The 24,125-nt window shown below is 45.7% G+C and overlaps 2 protein-coding genes across 17 annotated transcripts in view; one reads left to right on the top strand and one right to left on the bottom strand.

The window, feature by feature from the left end:
- The window catches only part of PITPNM2 (phosphatidylinositol transfer protein membrane associated 2), a 206,790-nt gene extending 198,394 nt beyond the window's left edge, over positions 1-8,396 (top strand). For all 13 annotated transcript variants that reach the window (XM_075568304.1, XM_075568312.1, XM_075568309.1 and 10 more), the window contains 6 exons: positions 893-1,009; positions 1,152-1,300; positions 1,901-2,050; positions 2,133-2,316; positions 3,177-3,305; positions 3,539-8,396. In XM_075568304.1, coding sequence (XP_075424419.1) covers positions 893-1,009; positions 1,152-1,300; positions 1,901-2,050; positions 2,133-2,316; positions 3,177-3,305; positions 3,539-3,877 — 1,068 coding nt within the window. In that variant the 3' untranslated portion in view covers positions 3,878-8,396. The remainder of the gene's footprint in view (positions 1-892; positions 1,010-1,151; positions 1,301-1,900; positions 2,051-2,132; positions 2,317-3,176; positions 3,306-3,538) is intronic.
- Positions 8,397-9,527: 1,131 nt separating this feature from the next.
- On the bottom strand, positions 9,528-24,125 carry ARL6IP4 (ARF like GTPase 6 interacting protein 4). Of its 4 annotated transcripts, none has more exons than XM_075568314.1 (6): positions 23,978-24,125; positions 19,810-20,014; positions 17,173-17,502; positions 15,299-15,416; positions 10,984-11,053; positions 9,528-10,433 (listed from the first exon to the last, which is right to left on the bottom strand). In XM_075568314.1, exons 2-6 carry the CDS (start codon positions 19,991-19,993, stop codon positions 10,386-10,388), a joined length of 750 nt encoding a protein of 249 aa, XP_075424429.1. In that variant the 5' UTR covers positions 19,994-20,014; positions 23,978-24,125; the 3' UTR covers positions 9,528-10,385. The 4 variants fall into 4 exon arrangements, with proteins under 4 accessions (XP_075424429.1, XP_075424433.1, XP_075424430.1 ...); XM_075568318.1 differs by lacking the exon at positions 23,978-24,125 and adding an exon at positions 23,791-23,813; XM_075568315.1 differs by lacking the exon at positions 23,978-24,125 and adding an exon at positions 22,201-22,410.

Below are 24,125 nucleotides of genomic sequence, written 5' to 3'. Positions count from 1 at the left end.
GCAGCCTTACTCTAAGCAGCTCGAAAAGATTCTTTTCTGAGTCTCCCCCCCACCCCCCGATCGGCTGGCTCCACGCTCACTGCTGCGCGCCCACTATATAACAGACCTTCCACTGACTGCAGGATTGATTGAAACTGAAAGGCGGCCATTATATTAGGCACTCAATTATCATTTTGACAGATTTATAACAGGAGCACCAAACGATTGCCAGCGCAGGTTACAATGTGGAATTATACATAGTCACATTCTTTACATACACAAATAAAGGGGGGGAAAGGTGGTAATGCCGTATCACAGCTTTAACTGGTTACATTGAGGTGACTGGTGCCTTATTGCTTTAGAAATCAGACAAAGGAAGCATTTGAAATAATATTTGATGGTACACAAATGTTCTCATGTTTTGGGGACTCAGAAGGGTGTGATTGTCGGTTTAGTTTGCTCCACTTCAGTGATAAAGTAATCAGAGTAATGCACACTCCCTGTATGTCAAAGAACCTCTTTCAAAAAGAGGGCAGAGGACAAGAGAGGCAGCAAAACCCACCGCAATCTTCCTGTGTACAAACCAGGCCAATAAACCTTTCAGCGATCACGTCTAATACTTGTCTTTTTTCAGCCACGCTGTTTTCACGTATTTGCTGGAATTAGTTAAATGTGCTCCTCCAAGGGTCAGCACTTCCAAAGGTGCCTCTCATGTTCTAGAACAAGGGGCCCAACTCCAGTCCTCAAGGGCCCCCAACCGGACAAGGTGTTAGCGCTATCCTTAACGAGCAGGGCTGTGCTTAATACCTGACCTGTTGGTGGCCCCCGAGGACTGCAGCTGGCCGCTCCTGGGCGGGAGCATCGCCTGTTGTGCACAGCAGTAAAAATGAACATGTTGTGTCTTGTCTTGCAGAATGTTGCTGCCAACCACAGAATTAACGATGCTGTTGCTAATGAAGACGGACCACAGGCGCTCACGGGGCGGTTCATGTACGGCCCTCTTGACATGGTCACTCTTACCGGGGAGAAGGTTTGTTCCCCCTTTATAACTGTATTCCTCCGGGAGTGGCAGAGAAGCTGCGTGCATGTATGTATATATGTGTTATACATTGGGGATTTCTGTAGATTACTTTGCGAGGAGGCCCGTCCTCAGACGCTGTGTCTTATTGCAGGTGGACATTCACATAATGATCCAGCCCCCGGCTGGAGAGTGGGTTTACTTTGACACCGAAATAACCAACAGCAGCGGCAGGATTTCCTACGTGATACCGGAGAAAAAAACCCTCGGGGTCGGTGTGTATCCTGTCAAAATGGTAGTCAGGTACTGTGGCGTCATATTGTCTCATTGGTTACGATTGTAACTGCATTTACAGTAGGGGGAAAACTCGTACTGTAAAGATCTGAAATATCAAGACTAGTGTATGTTCTAGCAACGTCACTAAGTGATGTGTTACAGGTGTATACCCGGAAAATAAATACCTTTACAAAAACAACCAAGATGGCTCAATCTGGTCACTCTCCTACAAATTACAGTAACAGAGTCTTCATGTTTTATTTGCTGGAGAAAGAGCAAGGTTTAGCTCAGGGGTGGCCAACGCCAGGCCTCAAGGGCCATCAACAGGTCAGGTTTTCAGGATATCCCTGTTTCACACACAGGTGGCTCAGTCATTATGACTTAGCCACTGATTGAGCAACCTGTGCTGAAGCAGGGATATCCTGAAAAACAGACCTGTTCGTGGCCCTTGAGGCCTGGAGTTGGCCACCCCTGATTTTAGATCTCGAGTCCATGTGAAACCTAAATTACCCGAGACACATACTGGACCTTTACGTTGCTTATACGGGCTAAATGTATTCATTTTTTTTTTTTTCAACGATGCGGTATAATGACATTTTAATATCCTGTTTGCTTTCTTTTCTCCAGGGGAGACCATACGTTTGCCGACAGTTACATGACCATTTTACCAAAAGGGACAGAATTTGTGGTGTTCAGCATTGACGGATCATTCGCAGCGAGTGTTTCTATCATGGGGAGTGATCCGAAAGTCAGGGCAGGAGCAGTGGACGTAGTGAGGTTTGTTGGGAATAAGAGACTCTTCCATGGGAGCTTTGTGTGCTGGACATGTGCATAATCCATCCTTTCTGTCCCACCCTAGACACTGGCAGGACCTTGGCTACCTCATCATCTATGTCACCGGCAGACCGGACATGCAGAAGCAGAGGGTGGTGGCATGGCTCGCTCAGCACAACTTTCCCCACGGCATTGTGTCGTTTTGCGATGGATTGGTTCATGACCCGTTACGACACAAAGCAAACTTTCTGAAGATCCTCATTACAGATGTAAGATCTTTTATTATGATAAAGCAGGGGGTGGCCAACTCCAGTCCTCAAGGGCCACCAACAGGTCAGGTTTTCAGGATATCCCTGCTTGAGCACAGGTGGCTCAATCAGTGGCTCAGTCTTCGATTGCACCACCTGTGCTGAAGCAGGGATATCCTGAAAACCTGACCTGTCGGTGGCCCTTGAGGACTGGAGTTGCCACCGCTGTGATAAAGGAAACTCACATGAAATCTAACAGCAAGTCAGAATTTAAGTAACTAGGAGTAAAGAAGAGCAAAAAGCCATTTGAAATGGGGCCGATACCGATTGTGTTTTAGCTTTCGGATACTGGGGTTGATCTTCTCTTAGAAGTTTTAATGTAGAATGTATTGAATGTAGCTTGTTACTTAATTATCAAGGTTAATACAACAGGTGGTTCACTTGACCTTCTGTTCAGTGACACCTTCTACTCCTAAAGTCCGCACTGATGGGGGCTGATCACAAACACGCCAGCACCAATGATACCAAAAGCAAGAATCACAATGAAATCCGTGAGAAGTTTTACTTAGTGATCTTTTCTTGCACTGATTTTGTAGCCGCACAGTGATACATTATCCACTAAGTATGTGGTGCACTCTGCAAATTCATTAACTATCTGTTTTTATGTAACACCGAAATCTGTTTGTATAAAACAATAATGCTACATCGTGGCATGAGACCAAGCGGCCACAGACATTCTTCTTGCATGTAAATAGAATCTCGCTCCACGTGAATATTATTCTGTTATCATTTTGTGCATCATAATTGAATAAAGTAGTCTCAGAAGGCAGGTGTTCTGCCACAGTCCTTTTACCCGGACTTATCTGTCTCCGTTTCCACAGGTGCACATGAAAGCCCATGCAGCGTACGGTTCCACCAAGGATATCACTGTGTACAGCGCTCTGGGTTTGTCACCGCTACAAATTTATATCGTTGGCCGTGCTACCAAGAAGTTACAGCACCAATGTCAGGTACGGCGGTGTTTGCAACTCCAAGTGTGCTTGAAATGCATTAGTGTCAGTTCAAAAGCTATAGGACAGCAGATAATCACAGCTGTTTTGCAGCCTGTAACATGTTATTAGAACAATGTTTTTTGTACAAAACTAGGATATTCTGATCATATCCATTTCAACTAGGCCCTCTGTCAGCTTCTGTGCAGATCCCTAATAATATATGATCTGTTGTGATTGTGTTATCCTCACAGTTCATCACGGAGGGCTATGCCTCCCACCTCGCCCAACTGGAATACAACCACCGTTCTCGCCCTGCCAAGAACACCAGCAGGATTGCACTACGAAAGGGCAGCTTCTGTCTTCCCGGCCAGTCGGATTTTCTGAGGAAGAGGAACCACTTGCTTCGTACCATCTCCTCGCAACCCTCGGGAAGCAGCAACCACAAACCGGAGCGAACGCAGAGCCAGTCGGAGAGCGACAGGGATCGGGAGAAGGAGCGCAGCCAAAGAAGCATGAGCATCGCGGCGGGATGCTGGGGTCGGAGTGCGGCCACCGGCAAGCTGGAATCTGGCGTTTTAAGTCAGAAATAGGCAGCCATGAACATGTGCTTGTGCTTGGAACCTGCCACGTGATGGGGAACAAACCTGAAAGGGACAGAGGCAAAACTTTGCAGGAAAGACAGGGTTAAAACAAATGGTGCTACTATATAGCAGAGCTGGTGACGATAGTGTCCTACGTGCTGAACTGCAGGCCTTAAATAGGGTGGCAAAGCCCATCAGATTATCTGTGGCAGGGAAAGAGAAACACAGAAAGACACTTACAGGTAGAGATCATAAGTAACCCTGCATCTTTTTCTTATACAGGTTCAGAGACGTATCCATGTAAATATCTGCCTCCTCCTTCTTAGCCATCAATGAAAAGTTACTGAATAATGCACAACAAATATCTGGATCGAAATGAAAAAGGTTTGGATCTTTCACTTTGGTTTTTATTGCACTTCGGCTAAGAGAAGCGATTGCAAGAAGGCCCAGCGTCCACGGGAAGAGCTGAAAACGACTAGTCGATAGGCTTCAGCAATGCTCTCACGCTCTCCATCCTCTGGAAACGAAGGCACAGCAGATCGGAAACCCGATATCGATTGTTTAAGAGGTTTAAAAACCCCAGCGAAGGAAATCCAGCGTCGCAAAAAGGCAGCCTTGCTCGTCAAGATACATAATGCTGATTGGGGAAATAACACAAGTTTATAAATATATGAAAGCTTTGTATGGATGTATTGCTCTGTAATTTCTGTGACCAGAATGGACACTCCAAACCTTTAACCCAAAGTCCTTTTTTTTGTTCTCACAGTTCGGTTCTGTACGTTTCCAGCCCGCTGCTTTTTCCTGTAGTTGCTCAACTGTAAAACCTCATTGTTTGGGGTTTTTTTGCACTGATAATTTTTAGATTGGAGACCTGTTACCATCTCATGTAGTTACACGTCCTTGTCTGTAGTGCATGATAAATAAATATTGCTAAGCCAGGGTGTGTGTATGTGCGTGTGTTCGTACACGCACACAATGGGAAGGCACTCACAGGCCTTGTACAGAAGTGAACTTGATTGTATCAACGTTTGGGACCTTTTTGAAAACACCATGTCTTCGCCTCTGTACAAGTTCTGCAAGCCTCGTCCTATTGTTCTGTTGGGTTATTATTTACTGGTACAGAGCATCCAGGCAAACAGATGTTGGTGGCGGATTGCGGTCCTCTCCATATTATATACATAACATATTTATATACACACACTTTTTTTTTGCAGCTGTTTTTCCGCAGGACGCAGAACGAAAGCAGGTTTGCCAAAAATAGTGTAGATTTAAAAAAAAATTTAAAAAAAAAGGCCGTATCTTAATTTTCTCAGCTCTGCAAAAAGTGGGGGATGTTATTTACAATATCACAGAAGGGGGTTGCATACTAAATAGTACAATTAAGCATTTTATATTTGCCCCCTGCAAAGGCAGCTATTAACATGCTGTTAATATCCTCCAAAGCCGATTTCGTTTGAACTACTTGCAATTTAACAAGTGCTTATTTGTTTCAAGAGATGAACCACTTTGCATCAGATGATATTAACATCATCAGTATCCGGCGCTGAATTCTTCCTGGTCTTTGGGTATAGAACCGTGACCCACTGCTGGATCATTTCCAACTTTGATTTCATAAACCAGTGCTAGAATTTATATGTCAGGTGTGACTATGAAAGGGAATATTTTCAGCTAGCTCTGCTATGTGTTGCTGGCCTCTCAGGCAGTGAAAGGGTTACAGCAGTTAGCTGGGTCCTCTGGTATTTATAGTGTTAAAGTTGGTAGTACCGGTATATGTACATCTTTAGGTTTGCGACATAAGGGAATAAATATGTTGAACTACAGCGCCTGTCCCCACAACATAACATTGTTGTTACAAAGGAAACTTTGATAAACTGCTGAGCAATTTGACATGTATTTGTGGGGAAAAGGTGATGTATACCATATGTGGGCTTTAAATATGGCTCACTGTAGAATTTATCAGAGCGACTATACAATGCTGTTGCAGTGTAAAGCACACACACACTTCAGGTAAAAGCTGTGCTGCTATTAAGAGCATAGCTTTTTAGGCAGGAGAGACTACTAAACAAGTTCAAAGTTAGATGAATTGCTAACCGAGTGTGTGTTGAATTGGCTACGGGGGTGCTACTGATGCAAAAGATGTACCAACATACCCCGAAAACAAGTCAGTGTGAAGAATTAGATATGGCCTTTACAAGAGAGATTTGGAAGCTAAAAGCTGAAATGCACAAGGAGAGGTAAGGTACATAAATGTATTTTACTGTGCAAGGGGTGATGAATTATTATCGTGTGTAGATATTGTAAAACATAAGACTGTAAATGTTCAGAAAAGTGGTTATATAAAAAAGTGAAAGTTATTTATTTATGTAGAAAATGTGTGGGTTGGGGAGGAGAGGGGCGAGACCCTCTGGGTTTTTATGAATATTTAAAACATTTTAAAAGTAGCTTTTTTGTTTTGTTTCAGGCATTATGTATAAAGCAATTATTTTAAAGGACCAAGTATACGTCATTGTCAATGCAGAAAGTGCAATATTATATATTCACCACTAGCTTCATATTTTCAAAGTAGAATTGACAATCATATGTCCTGTGTCTTTCTCCATTTATTATCTCTGTATGGGACAATGTCCTGCCTTTCCTGGTCAGGCATTGCTGTGGGGTTTCCCTGTAGTAACTGTACGGGACAATGTCCTGCCTTTCCTGGTCAGGCATTGCTGGGGGGTTTCCCTGTAGTAACTGTACGGGACAATGTCCTGCCTTTCCTGGTCAGGCATTGCTGTGGGGTTTCCCTGTAGTAACTGTACGGGACAATGTCCTGCCTTTCCTGGTCAGGCATTGCTGCGGGGTTTCCATGTAGTAACTGTACAGGACAATGCCTTTCCTGGTCAGGCATTGCTGGGGGGTTTCCATGTAGTAACTGTACAGGACAATGCCTTTCCTGGTCAGGCATTGCTGGGGGGTTTCCATGTAGTAACTGTACAGGACAATGCCTTTCCTGGTCAGGCATTGCTGGGGGGTTTCCATGTAGTAACTGTACAGGACAATGCCTTTCCTGGTCAGGCATTGCTGGGGGGTTTCCATGTAGTAACTGTACAGGACAATGCCTTTCCTGGTCAGGCATTGCTGGGGGGTTTCCATGTAGTAACTGTACGGGACAATGCCTTTCCTGGTCAGGCATTGCTGGGGGGTTTCCATGTAGTAACTGTACGGGACAATGACTTTCCTGGTCAGGCATTGCTGGGGGGTTTCCCCACGGGAAACCAAGTGGAATATTTCATTGTGACTGCAATAATATCAGATTATGCAGATGTGCAGAAAGGGAGATTACATCCACAGACCATTATTTTAAATTGGGGATAGTCTGCGTCTCATACACGTGACATGTCCTGCACCAAGAGAAAAACACTGCACACAACACCCCATTTGATTACATGTGACGCCCCATTACGTTGTACCCATTCTTCAATAGCAATAGTTTTCATTCAGCTTCTAAGGCAGGGCTGGGCAACTGTAGTCCTCAATGGCCACCAACAGGTCAGGTTTTCAGGATATCCCTCCTTCAGCACAGGTGGTGCAGTCATTGACTGAGCCACCTGTGCTGAAGCAGGGCTATCCACAAAACCTGACCTGTTGGTGGCCCTTGAGGACTGAAGTTGCCCAGCCCTGCTTTAAGGGAACAGTTCACTCTGAGATAGTCAGTGTGTGTGTATTTGGGTGAAAATGCCTTTTATTTAACAGTTTGAAACTTACTGCAGATGTTTGTCCCAGTTTGCTTCAGAAATTAGTACATTCTCCTGTCTCTCTTTTGAGACGTAATATAAAGTCACCTTTAATTCAACACCTGTAGTCTCAAATAACCAAAAACCTACGTTTACAATGTTAAAAAAATATATATATACACAATAAATGAAAACCAGGGGCTGAAAGGCTTACTGACAAAAGACACACACACACATATATATATATACATATATATATATATATATATATACACATACACATATATATATATATACATATATATATATATATATATATATATATATATTTTAACCTGCACTTTTAGAAGCCCAAATAGAATGAGGTATTTCACCTTTGCTGCATTTCCTATTAGTTCTAGAAGCCTTATCTTTCCCCTTACTCTTTCTATGGTCTGCTCTGTATTACCCCCATGAGTATAATAACACTGACTGTCAATTTTATATTTAACAATGTTCTGTTTTATTTATAAGAAGCTGTTTTTCTTAGGGACAGTTCAACAACAACAACAACAATAAAAAGACTATGTGGATACATAGAAGTGATTGGAAAGATCTGCACAAAGAGCACGGACTCTTCCAGGCACCGTCTGTGGCGTCCTGGCTTTCATTTCTTGTGCTCATTCCGTGTGTACAATGCTGTTAAGACCTCTTTTGCTTGTATGTGACGACCCATACTTACCACTTGCTGTTAGTGCATTGTTTTAATGCCTCGGTGTGCTTTCTGTGCAGTATCCATTGTACATTACACACATTAAAGAACCGGGAAGGCTTTTTGACTCGTGTGTGTTTGAAAAGTTGGAGCTTGCACGGTCCCATGAAGAATTCTGATCGCTCACATTAAATTAGTGATTAATCCAAGGGGGCTCAACTCCAGGCCTCAAGATCCCCCAACAGGTCAGGTTTTCAGGATATCCCAGATTCACCTCACCTGTGCTGAAGCAGGGATACCCTAAAAACCTGACCTGTTGGGGGAGTGTCTTGAGGACGGCAGTTCAGCCCCCCATTCGCTGTCTGCAAGCCCCCCATTCGCTATCTGCAAGCCCCTCTGACAGCAAAGGAGTGTAAAGAAAAGAAATCCTCTTCTAAGTTTGAGATTTGCATTACTCTGAAAGGTCCTTCTCTCCCCCTTGTAAACAATGTGGCAGGCTCGGCTGCAGCGTGGGACGCACTGTGAGGTGCTGACAGACTGAAATCGCTGCTGCCAAGACAGATTTTAGAGGCCTTTAAAGTTGAGAGGCGAGAGATTGAAGTGAGACCCTGATTGTTTATGAGAGGGTGCCTGGCTGCGAGTGAAAGGGGACATTGCCCAAACATTAGGGTCACTCGCAGTGATGAGAGATGTTTCGGAAACTACAAGCGCTGTGTGTTAGGAATTTCTCTGGACTTCTTCCCAGCGTAAAAAGCAAAGATCATGTTAGCACTCGCTTTTATTCCTCCTCGGATGTAACAACGCTGAGCTTCAGCCACAGTAACTGGGACCCGGGTCCCTTCTCAACCATTCTCATAGGATTTTTGCGCTTAACTTATTTCACACATTAAAAAACTGCAAAAAATAGGAGCGCACTTGGAAAAGTATTAAAACTATGTAGATGGGGTCCGTTTGAAACTAAAAAGATAAAACCAAGACTTTACATTTTGGATTTTAGTTCTGCCAAAATCCGTGCAAAGCCCCGAGACGTTTTCCATACGGCAGGCGTGTGCTGGGAATGGCGCTGCTCGGCGTCTGCAAGCATTTCTGCGCAGCGACTGAGAAGCAGCCCCGCCGGGAGATGGATAAACAGTGTGTGTTTTATTTACTCTATATCTGGATTTCACATTCACACAAGGTGTTGTGTTGATATTTGAAGGTGATTATTGGTCAGCGCCCCCATTTTTGGTATTCTCAGAAATGCACCAGACGCTGTAAATAATTAGGGATTTATTTGTTTTTACCACGGTTTTACACACACAGTACGACAAGTTATGATTTCTAGTCCAACATGGGATAACTCCAGCATTTAAGACTAATCATTTAAAAAGGAGATTCGTTTGTTTTCAATTAAAATATAACACAGATTTGGCATCAGCTAATTTTCCAAACGTAATGCAACTTCTGAGATATTTTTGTGCCCCTGACCTGGTGATGTGGGTACCGCACACTTTATTAGCATTTGAGAGTCCGGGTGTGAAAAGAAGCGTATAAATAATATTTAAGCAAAGGATTTGGCAATGGGAAAAACAGATCTGGTGTTGCCGAATCGTTCCTATTTTATTCAGCTTCACTTCTACAATAATGAGAGACTTCTACTTTTAAAGCGCTACTAACAAGGTGTGTGGGCATAGAGGGGGTGATTTGTTAAACGGTGATAGTGTACATCCAGTGTGCACTATTGCATGGAAACCCCTGGTGACTTCAAAGGGAGATTCCATGCACTAGTGCCCCAATCGGCATTACCATAGTTTAATAAATAGCTCCCTGTATATTAGTTTGTGCAAAGCAGAAAAGGAACATGTTTAGGAAACTACGGTTACATTTTACAGTCACAAAGCGTCACCCCGATCACTGCACTTACCATGTGCCGCTTAAACCAAGTGAAACTACATCCCAGAGTCGCAAGAACATGTCCATATTCTAACGTACTGAGCGATGAACCAGCCAGGCAGCCCGAAGCCGGGGAAACCAGCCGCTGGACATGGATATCGCGAGCGCTCCCGAGTACACGGAGCCGTCGTATACAGAATACAGCTTCCGGCTTCGGAGGTCGCGGCGGCGGCGGCCTTCAGTACAGCCTCGTTTGGAAAGCAATGCCGTCGTTTTGTGTAGCATACTGTAGAAAAGCACACACACAAAAAGGGGTGTCTGTCATTCCACCTCTTCAGTGGGGGAGGTTAAGGGGGTGATTAGCACATGCACAGGCTGCAAACAGGAGTCAAAAATGCTTTGCCCGTACAAATTAAAACTTTGCCTTTCTGGCCTCGTTTCAAGGCAAGACGACAGTGTAAATATTGCCCTTGTTTGCTAAGGTTTCCATATTGTGATATCCCACGAGGTGGGAGTTATAACATGTCCATGTTCTGCTCCTTATAAAGCCGCAGTCAATGCCCCCGATTAAGCATATATATTTGTTTCATGTTATCGAAACCATGCGGTCCTCTGGAGTAAAAGTTCTGCTTATCACTAGAAACCTCATGTTTCAAAAGATGTGTACCAGGGATAAAAGCAGCCAAATCACCTAAGTGACATGGATAGTAGTTTAGATGGAAACAGGACATTTGTCCACCGAGTTGAACCTTTGTGAGATACTCCTATCTTATACCCACATACCCAGGACTGACCAGCACAGCCGGCCTGAAATAAACATCGGGAAATCACCGTACCTTGTTGATCTCCTTGTGTCTGTCTTTGCTTACAATTTCTTCTAGAACTTCACCATCGCCTTTAATAATCCTGGAAGTGAAACGGATCAGTAGCTTTAGCCGGAGTCAACATTGCACCTGAGCCCATTCATTATAACCTTAGTAGCAGAAGCCGTATGAAAAAGTCTTATTATATATAATCCTTGTTAAAAGGATTAATGAAACCCACTTGCATAATATAGAGAGTGAGAAAATAATATATATTATATATATATATATATATTCTTTTTTCAGACGAGCATTGATAGAACACAATATTTGCCATGAAGCAGTGTGTTTCTGGCTTCGGACAGTGAAATGGTTAAAAAAATTGGACTCAAACTGATCCCCAGCCTTGTACTACTTCACCCTATAACACTGTCACCCTACTGACACGCACCCAGCATGCGGGTCCCACAATAATGAGTTCAGCCACGCACTTGTTATCTCCTTATAAAACATCTCTGTGCCATATAACACACAGTCTGCACAATGACAAGAAATCTGGGCCAGAGACAGTTCTGTAATGAGCATGTGGGATTGGATGGCGATTTAATGAGGCCTCGGCTGCATGCCTGATGGGTAACGAACCTGCACATGAGATGTGCCACGGGCATGCCACGCTCGGTTCTATTTTAAGAATGTGCTTGTCCTACATTATTTACTTCACTCTGATATTTTCCATTCCGCTTGGAAAACTGGGTCATTTCTTGCACGTGCAAATCGCACAGAGCAAAGCTGGAGAGGCTGCTGTGTGTTTATCTAACGATAGGAATGTGAGTGTCAGACACACCATGGCACGGTCACGCCAGCAGTCTGGAAATGTATATATAATAAAAATGGAAAGGATTTCATGTTTGGAAGAAGTCTCTCCTGCCTCAACTCATCCTCTCCTATAAAAAATACTGTTACTCTGTATTCATTTTGATGATCTATAGTTTGGACGGACTTGTCCATTCAATGTAATCCGCGCTGCTGCGTAAACGTTTAACGGGTCTGTGCCTGTACGGCTGTTGGGAAACAATATGCGCTGCTCCTTTTGCGTCAATCGTAACCAGCAGTTTGCATCTGCTGCAGAGAAATGTACCCCACTGCAGGTCTGGCCTCCATATGCACACACATCAAAGAAAATGCTCATAAAGTACTGTACCTGTGGTATTTAACCCCGGGACGTCATTCAAAGAATGTTCCCCGGGGATTCTCCCCTTTGCCACAAGGGATGCAGCCAGCGGGCCACGTTCAATCACATGGTGGTCATGCCTTGGGGTAGCCTAACAAGTTCTCGGAAAGGGTAATGGGCTTCCCATTCCCCCTGGATGTGTGGTCATGTTTCCTAAACAGACCTCTAAGTGACATTGACACACATTTAAACAAAAGGAGAGGCCACACCGTGACTGTAATGAGATGCTTCATGGCCGCTCTGGGGATGAGCCCAAATCTTCCATCTCTTATACAAATTAAAAAAATTAATTTAAAAAAAAGAATATGGTTCTCCCTTAAAATGGAGAAACGGACTCGGGGAATCGGGCACTTAAAGCTGCAGTTCAGTCTTTTTTTTAATTTATTTTTTTACTTCAATAGTTTCATGTGTGCAATCTCTAATTACCTAAAGAACTGTATAGCTGCCGGTCAATTCGTTCTCCATGTATTGATAGGCGAAATTTGGTGACATAATTAGAGCTGGCATATGTTTATATTCTGCCTCTGTCACTCAGTGGAAGCTCATGAATATTCATGAGCACTCCTGCACTGACATGTGCTAGAGGGAGGGCAGGGCTGACAAAGGGGTGTGCCAGGGCTTGTGACAGGACATGAAGGGGCAGTGCCTTAGCAAATGGCTGTTAAAATAGAATACAAGAAAATTGGTCTTTCAAAGTTGTTGTTTTTTAAAATGCTAAAAGTATTTTTTCTTACTACAGAACTGATTTATTAAAAAAAAACACACATGCAGGATATTGACTGAATTGCAGCTTTAATTCCAGAAGTTGTGGCAATCCTGGCTGATCTATGAAAGCCTCCAATCATCCGGCCATTCACCTCCGATCAAACTAACATTCTTCTGTAGGAATCCCAATGATACCCTGGGGCAAATCCTTGCAGCCAGGCAGTGGCAGAAATGGTAACCCTCACTCCTGCACTATACGGGTGTTATAATGAGCTACTGTTCAATCGAAATCTCTCTCTTGTACAACTCTACGTTATAAAATGTATAATTGATGTTCCACCAAAGTCAATAATGTAAACAAAATATTCTGTAAGTATAGTTGTCGAAAACGTTGCTGTATCCTCCACCCCCCCCTCTTCTTCATTCTGACCCCCCTCTAATTTTCATTAAAATCAACTAAGAAAAAAATTATATATATATATATATATATATAAAAAAGCGTAAGTTTCACCTTTCGTGTGTATCACCCTGTCTCGCTCCTGCCTTTTGTCTCTAAATGCCTTGTATCTTCTCACTTGCTCCATTTTCTTAACTCCTATTCTCTCCTAGACTAGGGGTGCACAAACTTGGGGAGCGCGGGCGCTTACAGAGGCCCTGCGCTCTTTCCAAAAGCATTTAAATAAAATGCCGGGGGATTGCGCAAAGCCTCTGTAACTCCCTTACCTGATCTCCGGCGGCTCCTGGCGACACGTCAAATGACTCCGCGGGGTTACATGATGTCACGTTGCCATGACGTCAGAATGCCGGAGACGAGGAAAGGAGGGGGTGCGCGAGCAGGAGGGCGCAAAGGGGAAAAAGTTTGCGCACAAGAGTGAGAGTTTTTAACCTCTTGTATACTCCCTTCACACCATATGTCAGTCTTTGGATGTAACTCCAAGACCAATCTCACCTCCCGTGAAAAAAAATGGCGTTTTTAGAAGAGGTTTGGCTAACACAGCGACTAGAATAGCAGTTTGAGGCTTTTTTGACAAATCACTTCTAAAAAAAAGCCTTGTATACATGAAATAGACATGCATGACGGGCTTACAGAATAGCAAAGCATGCACATGCCATCAGAAAGGGCACTTTAGAGGCAGATTGGCACTTTGGAGTTACGAGAATAGGCCCTTTGGAATCAGTAACAGAACTGTATCCTGGAACTCCTCTTACTTCTCCCATCGCACTTTCAGTCTCTTGTTCGCTAACACTTCCTCTGTGGGTCTACCCCAGGGGTCTGTCCTGAGGGATAGATAGTATACACACACACACACACACACACACACACACACACACACACACACACACACACACACACACACACACACACACACACACACACACACACACACACACACACACACACACACACACACACACACACACAGTGTCTCTAGGTGACCTTATCACATCTTTTGAGTTCAAATATCACCTCTATGCTGACGACACACAAATTTACTTTTCAGCCCCTGACCTTACACCTGCTGTCCTGGATGACCCTCTGTCGACTCAAATTTAACACATCACAGACGGAACTCCTCATACTTCCTCCTAAGCCTGGCCCTACTGCCCCTATTCTACATGACTGTTGGCAGCACTATCATACAACCAATATCACAAGCACGCTGCTTAGGGGGTCACATTTGACTCCTCACTCACATTCTCGCATTTACAGTGTAGCTAAAACTCTGACTCAGGCCCTCATTCTCTCCCGTCTCTATTACTGTAACCTCCTGCTGTCCGGCCTTCCTGCCTCTCACCTGTCTCGCCTACAATCTATCCTAAACGCTGCTGCCAGAATCACTCTACTCTTTCCTAAATCTGTCTCCGCGTCTCCCCTCCTGAAATCCCTCTCCTGGCTTCCGATCAAATCTCGCATCTCACACTCCATTCTTCTACTCACTTTTACAGCTTTACAGTCTTCTGCCCCTCCTTACATCTCAGCCCTAATTTCTCGCTATGCACCATCCCAACTCTTGCGTTCTGCTCAAGGATGTCTTCTTTCTACTCCCTTTGTATCTAAAGCCCTGTCCCGCCTAAAACCTCTCTCACTGACTGCCCCACGCCTCTGGAATGCCCTTCCCCTCAGTACACGTCTGGCACCCTCTCTATCCACCTTTCTTAAAACAAACGTCTTTAATGAAGCATGTAAGTAGCTCAGAGTATTCGCCCCTTGCAAATGCACTTACCATGCCAACCAAGTTCTTCCACTTAGATTGTAAGCTCTTCGGGGCAGGGATTCATTTTCCTAATGTTACTTTTATGTGTGAAGCGCGTCTTCCTGTTATTTTGTCACGTGTATTACTGCTGGAAGACGCTATATAAATAATGCTACGTACATCCAAACGCTGGAACGATGCTGCAATTAGACAGTACCTCATTCTTCCAGTCTCTGGGTCCACGACTTTCCGGATAACGCTTTGCCGCGCGTCCCACTCTTCCTTAGTCATTGGCTTCATTGCCTGAATCCGCGTCTTCTGCTCATCGGTCAAAACTGATGGCAAAGCAATGACAGCCGACCATGATGAACACAGGGTTTACATGTGACTAACACAGTCAAAACGCAGTGTGTGTGTCATTTTAATTATATGGCGGCAACAATGTACGCAGCGCTGTACACCGATGGGGCAGTTTGGGGCCTTATTAAAGCGTGTGTGTCCCCCACATGCTCAGGACACTATATACTGCCTGGGATCCGTCACACAGTTTGGGGGATTATTAAGCGTGTGTTCCCCCCACATGCTCAGGACACTATATACTGCCTGGGATCGGTCACACAGTTTGGGGGATTATTAAGCGTGTGTCTCCCCCACATGCTCAGGACACTATATACTGCCTGGGATCGGTCACACAGTTTGGGGGATTATTAAGCGTGTGTTCCCCCCACATGCTCAGGACACTATATACTGCCTGGGATCGGGCACACAGTTTGGGGGATTATTAAGCGTGTGTTCCCCCCACATGCTCAGGACACTATATACTGCCTGGGATCGGTCACACAGTTTGGGGGATTATTAAGCGTGTGTCTCCCCCACATGCTCAGGACACTATATACTGCCTGGGATCCGTCACACAGTTTGGGGGATTATTAAGCGTGTGTCCCCCACATGCTCAGGACACTATATACTGCCTGGGATCCGTCACACAGTTTGGGGGATTATTAAGCGTGTGTTCCCCCCACATGCTCAGGACACTATATACTGCCTGGGATCAGTCACACAGTTTGGGGCCTTATGAAGCGTGTGTTCCCCCCAACAAGCTCAGGACACCATATACTGCCTGGGATCGGTCACACAGTTTGTTAGCGATTTGTCTGATGAGTCGGCAGTAAGATTTATTAATTAAGGTTTCAAGGACAAAATATTTTGTAGCAGGTGGGGCACGGGGTAATAAGGTTGGGAACTGCTGGTCTACACGACCACCTCTAAACTGGAAGGTAATGCATCACCTGACATGCAGGTGAGATGCCCTAACTTGCTTGCAACACAGTTTGTTTATTTGCCAATAAGATAGAAACAGACATAAGTATCTTCATCAAGACAATAAGGCCTCGGACATGGTCAAAAAGACTGTGCTGAGGCACGCTGAGCCGAAACATTATCCTTATCAGCGCGGCTTTAGACGGCGCTTCCGCAGGCGTGCGGAAAAGCAGGAGACAGGAAGGTTTAAATTTTGCCACTCGTGCAAGCGCAGGGCCGGTCACGTGACTGCAGAAGCCAATGGCAGTCCGTAACGTCGGCGCCGTGACGTGCTAGCCCCGCCTCCCGATCCGCCTCCAGGCCCGCCTCCCACCCGGCACACAAGCGCGCTTGCTGACGCTCATGCAGGGACAAGAAAAATCTCCTGCCTGAGCAGGTGAGCATGAGCGTCAGCGCTGCCCAGCGCCGCTCCCTGCACCATGTCCCAGGCCTTAGTATGTCAGCGCTGCCCAGCGCCGCTCCCTGCACCATGTCCCAGGCCAAAGCAGCAATTCAGCAAAGTCTTCTCCCTCGTCAGGCTCTTAGAACCGAGTCTAGAGAAACAGAGCATCCAAAGCACTCTCTGACACAGCAGCTCACCTGGCCCAGTATCTCGCGCTGACATACAGCTCACCTGGACCAGTATCTAGCGCTCTCTCACATACAGCTCACCTGGACCAGTATCTAGCGCTCTCTCACACATACAGCTCACCTGGACCAGTATCTAGCGCTCTCTCACACATGCAGCTCACCTGGACCAGTATCTAGCGCTCTCTCACACATGCAGCTCACCTGGACCAGTATCTTCTATAGAGTCCTTCTGCCACAGATCTAGGGAGGGGCCGGGGAGCGATTCCTCTGTCCCGGCTTTCGGTTCCTTGACCTTGTCCTTAGATGCACTTTTCTTTTTGGCCTTTTTGCCCTTCTTTTTCAGCTTCTTCCCTTTCTTGTGCTTTGATTTCTTCTTCTTGTGGCGGCTCCTCCGTTTAGACATCGAGTCGCTGTCACTTGAACCATCCGAAGAGGAGCTCGCCGATGACGAGGAACTGGAACTCTCTGAAGAGGAGGATGAAGATGAGGAAGATGCGCTCACCTTTCTCTTCCTCTTCTTCTTTCTTCGCTCTGGGATGGAAAGATTAATAGAGAACATTTACAAACCATTGTTGAAAAATTAAATGCACCACTGCACCTACAATATATATATATATTATGTTTTAAATTAATGTTATATACTTTTTTAAAGAATAAACGGCATATTACAATGCTTTCTTAACTAGCCCCTTCGCTCTATATATTTAATCATATGATTGTATATTCCAGGTATTTTTGTGTGTGTCTTATTCTTTGATATGCATTTCTTTATTAAAAACTGCTGATTACCAGGCTTTTCTTCTATTGTTTTTAAGATATTTACTCTAAAGCAGCAAATTGTTTTAGGAGGCAAAAATCCCCCCAACATAAACATGCAGCACTCTACATGGATGAAGAGTCTCTCTATGTTCATACTTATTTTTAATTGCCATTTATTGTATTTATAATGTCTCTCATCCCCAAAGAGATCACAAACAGTGCACACAACCTGATAAGAGACGGCATTTTCACGGGTACCCAGCCCATCCTCATTAAGGACATGAAACAGCCTCGGAAGCCCCCCCACTGCTTATCTCAGTGACGCCAGTCTGTGTTTAAAGATCAGCGCCATAGTTCCAAAGCAGGAATAACGTGTCCCAGCGCCTGATACACCGTGCTTCCTCATTTATAGTATAAAGGTGTGTGAGAGAGCAGGAATAAGGGCTGCTGGAGGGAGGAGGGATGGGGGGAAGGGGGTGAGCCAGGACAATTGCCCCAGGGGGGGGGGCAGAACTTACGTGGGGCCCGGCCAAAGGGCACAACTTTTGCATGCAGCTGCCAGGCCTCTGAGTGCTCCCTCCCCCGCCGGTCAGCGTCGTGCCTCCCTCCCTCCCCCGCCGGTCAGCGTCGTGCCTCCCTCCCCCGCCGGTCAGCGTCGTGCCTCCCTCCCCGCCGGTCAGCGTCGTGCCTCCCTACCTCCCCCGCCGGTGAGCGTCGTGCCTCCCTCCCCCGCCGGTCAGCGTCGTGCCTCCCTCCCCCCCCCCGCCGGTCAGCGTCGTGCCTCCCTCCACCCCCCGCCGGTCAGCGTCGTGCCTCCCTCCCCCCCGCCGGTCAGCGTCGTGCCTCCCTCCCCCCCGCCGGTCAGCATCGTGCCTCCCTCCCCCCCGCCGGTCAGCATCGTGCCTCCCTCCCCCCCGCCGGTCAGCGTCGTGCCTCCCTCCCCCCCCGGTCAGCATCGTGCCTCTCCCCCCGCCGGTCAACATCGCGCATCCCCCCCCGCCGGTCAGCATCGCGCCTCCCCCCCCTGCTGGTCAGCATCGCGCCTCCCCCCCCCCTGCCGGTCAGCATCGTGCCTCCCCCGCCGGTCAGCATCGCGCCCCCTTTCCCAGCCAGTCAGCATCGAGCCTCCCCCCCCCCCCCCGCCAGTCAGCATCGAGCCTCCCCCGCCGGTCAGCATCGAGCCTCCCCCCCCCGCCGGTCAGCATCGAGCCTCCCCCCCCGCCGGTCAGCATCGTGCCTCCCCCCCTGCTGGTCAGCATCGCGCCTCCCCCCCCTACCGGTCAGCATCGAGCCTCCCCCGCCAGTCAGCATCGAGCCTCCCCCCCGCCAGTCAGCATCGAGCCTCCCCCGCTGGTCAGCATCGAGCCTCCCCCGCCGGTCAGCATCGAGCCTCCCCTGCCGGTCAGCATCGCGCCTCCCCCCCGCCAGTCAGCATCGCGCCTCCCCCCCCGCCGGTCAGCATCGCACCTCCCTCCCCCTTCAGGATTACCTAGTCAGCACCTTATTCTGGAGCTGGGGTTCATTTATAAATTAACCTTTACTGCTGCCTCTGCCTTGTGTACTATGCAGAGACCCTTCTTGTTTGTTATTGTCCACCATTATTTTACATATACGCATTAAAGATATGTTTCAACTGACTTATTTCACAGCACATCCTTAGGGTCCGAGTGCTAGTATATAGCCGCTTCTTTTTCTTGCACCTGCAAGTTTTATTTCACTTATATATTATTGCTCCTGGCACCTACCCACTCCCAGACTGCAGCAAGAGCAGCTACCGTCCCCTTTTCCCTTCCCCTTATAGTTGAGAAAGAAAGGGACCCTCGCAAGGCTGCCGCCAGGGGCCCCCCCATGCAAACTTTCCTCCTGGGCCCCGGGAAAGCTGTTGGTGGCCCTGGCAGTAATATTAATATTGATGGAGTGTAAGTTGACGGGACACAGCCTGTAAGCTCTTTGGGAATTCCTAGCTTTTCAGCTCATAGCCTTAAAGTTACACACTCACTGCAGTTTATATACACATGGTCAGCTCTATATCAGAAGAAAGCTGCATACGGATACATGGCGGAGCAGGTCTGTGCGCACCTTCTTTTTTCCGGCACTCCGAGCTCTCCCCGTGATATTTAGCGAGAGATGACGGTTTCCTAGCAGGGGACACACTGCTGTCTCCATGCCGGGAGCTGGATTTCTTCTTCCTCTTCACGGACTTGCTGTGGGAGACACTGGTACTCCGACTCCGTGACCTCTTCTTGGTCTGGCTGCTGTCCATGGAAATCTCTCAGCAACAAAACTGAAAGGCAAATTGGTTTTGTGTCATCTTCAAGCCAGCCACGTTCCAAGAATTCATCAACAGATACATACATAGAACTCATACCAAGACCTGATTTATATTTAGATGGTGGGGCCATTGACAGTCATAACACGTGTGTGTGTGTGTGTGTGTGTGTGTGTGTGTGTGTGTGTGTGTGTGTGTGTGTGTGTGTGTGTGTGTGTGTGTGTGTGTGTGTGTGTGTGTGTGTGTGTGTACATTTTATTAATGACCTTGAGGTTGGCATAGAGCACAAAGTCTCCATCTTTGCTGATGACACTAAATTGTGTAAGGTAGTAGAATCAGAGCAGGATGTAATTTCTCTCCGGAAGGACTTGGAGAGACTGGAAACGTGGGCAGGTAAATGGCAGATGAGGTTTAATACAGATAAATGTAAGGTTATGCAGTTGGGATGCAAGAATAAACATGCGACTTACAAATTAAATCGGGATAAATTGGGGGAATCCTTGATGGAGAAGGATTTAGGAGTGCTTGTAGACAGCAGGCTTAGCAGTAGTGCCCAATGTCATGCAATAGCTGCAAAGGCAAAAAAAGATCTTATCTTGCATTAAACGGGCAATGGATGGAAGGGAAGTAAACATAATTATTCCCTTTTATAAAGCATTAGTAAGACCACACCTTGAATATGGAGTACAATTTTGGGCACCACTCCTTAGAAAAGACATTATGGAACTAGAGAGAGTGCGGAGAAGAGCCACCAAATTAATAAAGGGGATGGACAATCTAACTTATGAGGAGAGGCTAGCTAAATTAGATTTATTTACAGTAGAAAAGAGGCGTCTAAGAGGGGATGTGATAACTATATACAAATATATTAAGGGACATTACAAGGAGCTTTCAAAAGAACTATTTATCCCAAGGACAGTACAAAGGACTCGGGGGCATCCCTTAAGGTTGGATGAAAGGAGATTTCACCAGCAACAAAGGAAAGGGTTCTTTACAGTAAGGGCAGTTACAATGTGGAATTCATTACCCATGGAGACTGTGATGGCAGATACAATAAAATTGTTCAACAAAAGGTTGGACATCTTTTTAGAAAGGAAAGGTATACAGGGATATATCAAATAAGTAAACATGGGAAGAATGTTGATCCAGGGAGTAATCTGATTGCCAAATCTTGGAGTCAGGAAGGAATTTATTTTTCCCCTTATGAGATATTATTGGATGATAGGATACTGGGGTTTTTTGTTTGCCTTCCTCTGGATCAATAAGTAAGTTTAGATATAGGATAAAGTATCTGTTGTCTAAATTTAGCATAGGTTGAACTTGATGGACGCATGTCTTTTTTCAACCTCATCTACTATGTAACTATATAATTGTGTAACCATGTAACTCTGTAACTATGTAACACACATTGTGTAAAAAAAAAACACACAAATACGTGTGCGCAATATTTAAAAAATAGTGAGTGAAAACTCAACTTTTATTAATAAAGTGATAAAAACATTGTGATTATTACTTATTTTCTTACATATACTCGATAAAAATGCACACAAAACGCCCCCTGTTTAATAGATAGAGTCCTCCTCCTATTAGCTACTTTAAGCGAGAATCTGCAGCCTTTCGCTGATTTGTGGTAAGAGCTACATATGACGGTAATTTGGAATGCAACGTTACTAGTGAGGGGAACAGGAGCTGGACAGCAGCAGGCTGGCAGTTCTCACTAGGGACCATGTTTTCTATCTAAACTTCTCTCTCTCTCTTCTCTACCTGTTCTTAGAATAGGGTTTATGTAGCTATTTTGCAGCATTTTTTGGACTGGATTTTTAACGAGTATATTTAAGAGAATAACAAATGTTGAGTTTGAATGTGTTACTTTTTGAGTTAGAGTGCTGTAATATAGACAGGTTCCTTTCCTGTAAAGTTCTGAATTTGTTCTTATGCTCGCACCTCAAACCTTATACCCTCTTCTCCTACTCCGTTGAACAAGAGTTGCCCCACCTTTTTGTGTGTGTTTCAGTTTAGTGATGGACACAACATGTGTTGGTTGCACATGGAAGCACCTATGGGTGCTTGGGGAAAAGGTGTATTTTAAAAATGGAGATTCACCCCAAAGGAGTTCACTGCACAGTATGTCATATCACAAAGCAGGGGTGTGCAAAGTGGGGGGCGCAAGATTATTTTGGGGGGGCGCAGACTTCACCTACCTTTCCTTGGTGCCACGTCGCCATGGCAACGTGTCGGGGGGGTCACGTGATGTACCCCCGGGGGTATGGAATTGAAAAGGGTAGAGACTTGGGAACTAAATCCAAGGATGTTAATTTTCCTCCCACCAGACTGTATTCTACTCTTCCTCTGTTACGTGAATATTTGTGATGAGGTATTTTGCTCTGTAAGAATGTACCCTGATCTGTACCCCGACCCCCTCTTTTGATTTATCCCTCCCCTCCCTTGAAAAACTTCAATAAAATTTGAGTTAAAAAACAAAACCCCTTTTGACTGCAATAGGAAGACATCCATGTTAACCTCATGGACACGTAATGATACCCGAAAAAAGCACCAGAGCTTAAAAAATAAAAACAACGCTGGAAAGCGCCAGATGAGATCTCTCAAAGGTACAAATAAAAGGCGATCAATGCAGATCGCAACGTTAAGAATGTCTGAGTCATTTGTAAAACTGTCAACTGACCAAAATAAGTGAGATTTGGGAATTCTGGACCAAAAAGTGGCACTTTAATATAAAACAGACACATGCAAAATAGTCACAGGCAACACATGAGGAACGTTATATCAAATAACTATCCCCCGAAAATAAACACACGTCCCATATAACTATCACCAACGCAGGGACGCTACAATAACCATCCCCCGAATATAAATACCTATCCCATATAACTATTCCCAACGCAGGGACGCTACAATAACTATCCCCCGAATATAAATACCCATCCCATATAACTATTACCAACGCAGGGACGCTACAATAACCATCCCCTGAATATAAATACCCATCCCATATAACTATTCCCAACGCAGGGACGCTATAATAACTATCCCCCGAATATAAATACCCATCCCATATAACTATTACCAACGCAGGGACACTACAATAACTATCCCCCGAATGTAAACACACGTCCCATATAACTATTCGCAATGCAAGGACGCTACAATAACCATCCCCCGAATATAAATACCCATCCCATATAACTATTCCCAACGCAGGGACGCTACAATAACTATCCCCCGAATATAAATACCCATCCCATATAACTATTACCAACGCAGGGTAAGAGTGACAGACAGATAGAAGGGGTTCAAATAACCCAAATAATATCGCACTACGTGGGACCCGTTCTTTTACGGGGTAGTATTTGGGGGATCACTCTCTGCGGTCTCTATGTTTATTATTGGTTGTTTTTTTGGCACCCACGCAGAACGATGAGGGAGGGAAATAACATGGTGCAACAAAAACTGTATTCGTGCGTTAGGACAAACTGACAATAGGAAGATTGTCCCTAGCCCGAGGAGCTTACAATCCAAGGCCTAGACTCAGACAGAGTGGGTGCACCCCATTAAGGCCCAACCCCCCGAGCCCCCAAACAACCTGCCCCCAACCATCCCACCCACATATCTGGCTCCCCCTCGGCAATAATACTCGCATGGGGCCTTTCTGGGTGGGAGCCAGATACGTTTGTTGGGGGGAATTTTAATGGGGTGCACACACTCTATCCGAAAGGTGCCTGTGGGGTGTCTGATATCTCCACTGCGCATGCGCCCTGTCGCCATTTTTTTACCTCCTCTCCCTCTGAGTGCGCTGACCGGATGTCCCCGTTGGCAAACTGCCAAGCTCCACCCTCCCCTCCCCCCTTTTGTTGGGAACAGAACACAGAGAGTGGAACGGAGAAATCTTAGAATCGCGCCGGAGGGACCCGCAATGAAAGCGTTAATGTTACAGGAAGAAATAAAACAGGCTCCGTTTACCCGTTACCGCCTGTGAGGGCCGGCTTGTGCATGGATATCGTGTTATCGTCGGTGTTCTGTGCGTTTCGTAGCCAACTTCCGGTATACGTGTGCATCTGCTATCAGCTTCCCCCGGCGCACGTCGCCCTGCTTCCACTGTTCCGGGACA

The sequence above is a fragment of the Ascaphus truei genome, chromosome 13 (assembly GCF_040206685.1).
Source record: "Ascaphus truei isolate aAscTru1 chromosome 13, aAscTru1.hap1, whole genome shotgun sequence".
Classification (NCBI taxonomy): Eukaryota; Metazoa; Chordata; class Amphibia; order Anura; family Ascaphidae; genus Ascaphus; species Ascaphus truei.
Note: the sequence above shows the minus strand (reverse complement) of the source record. Positions and strands in the feature narration are given on the sequence as shown.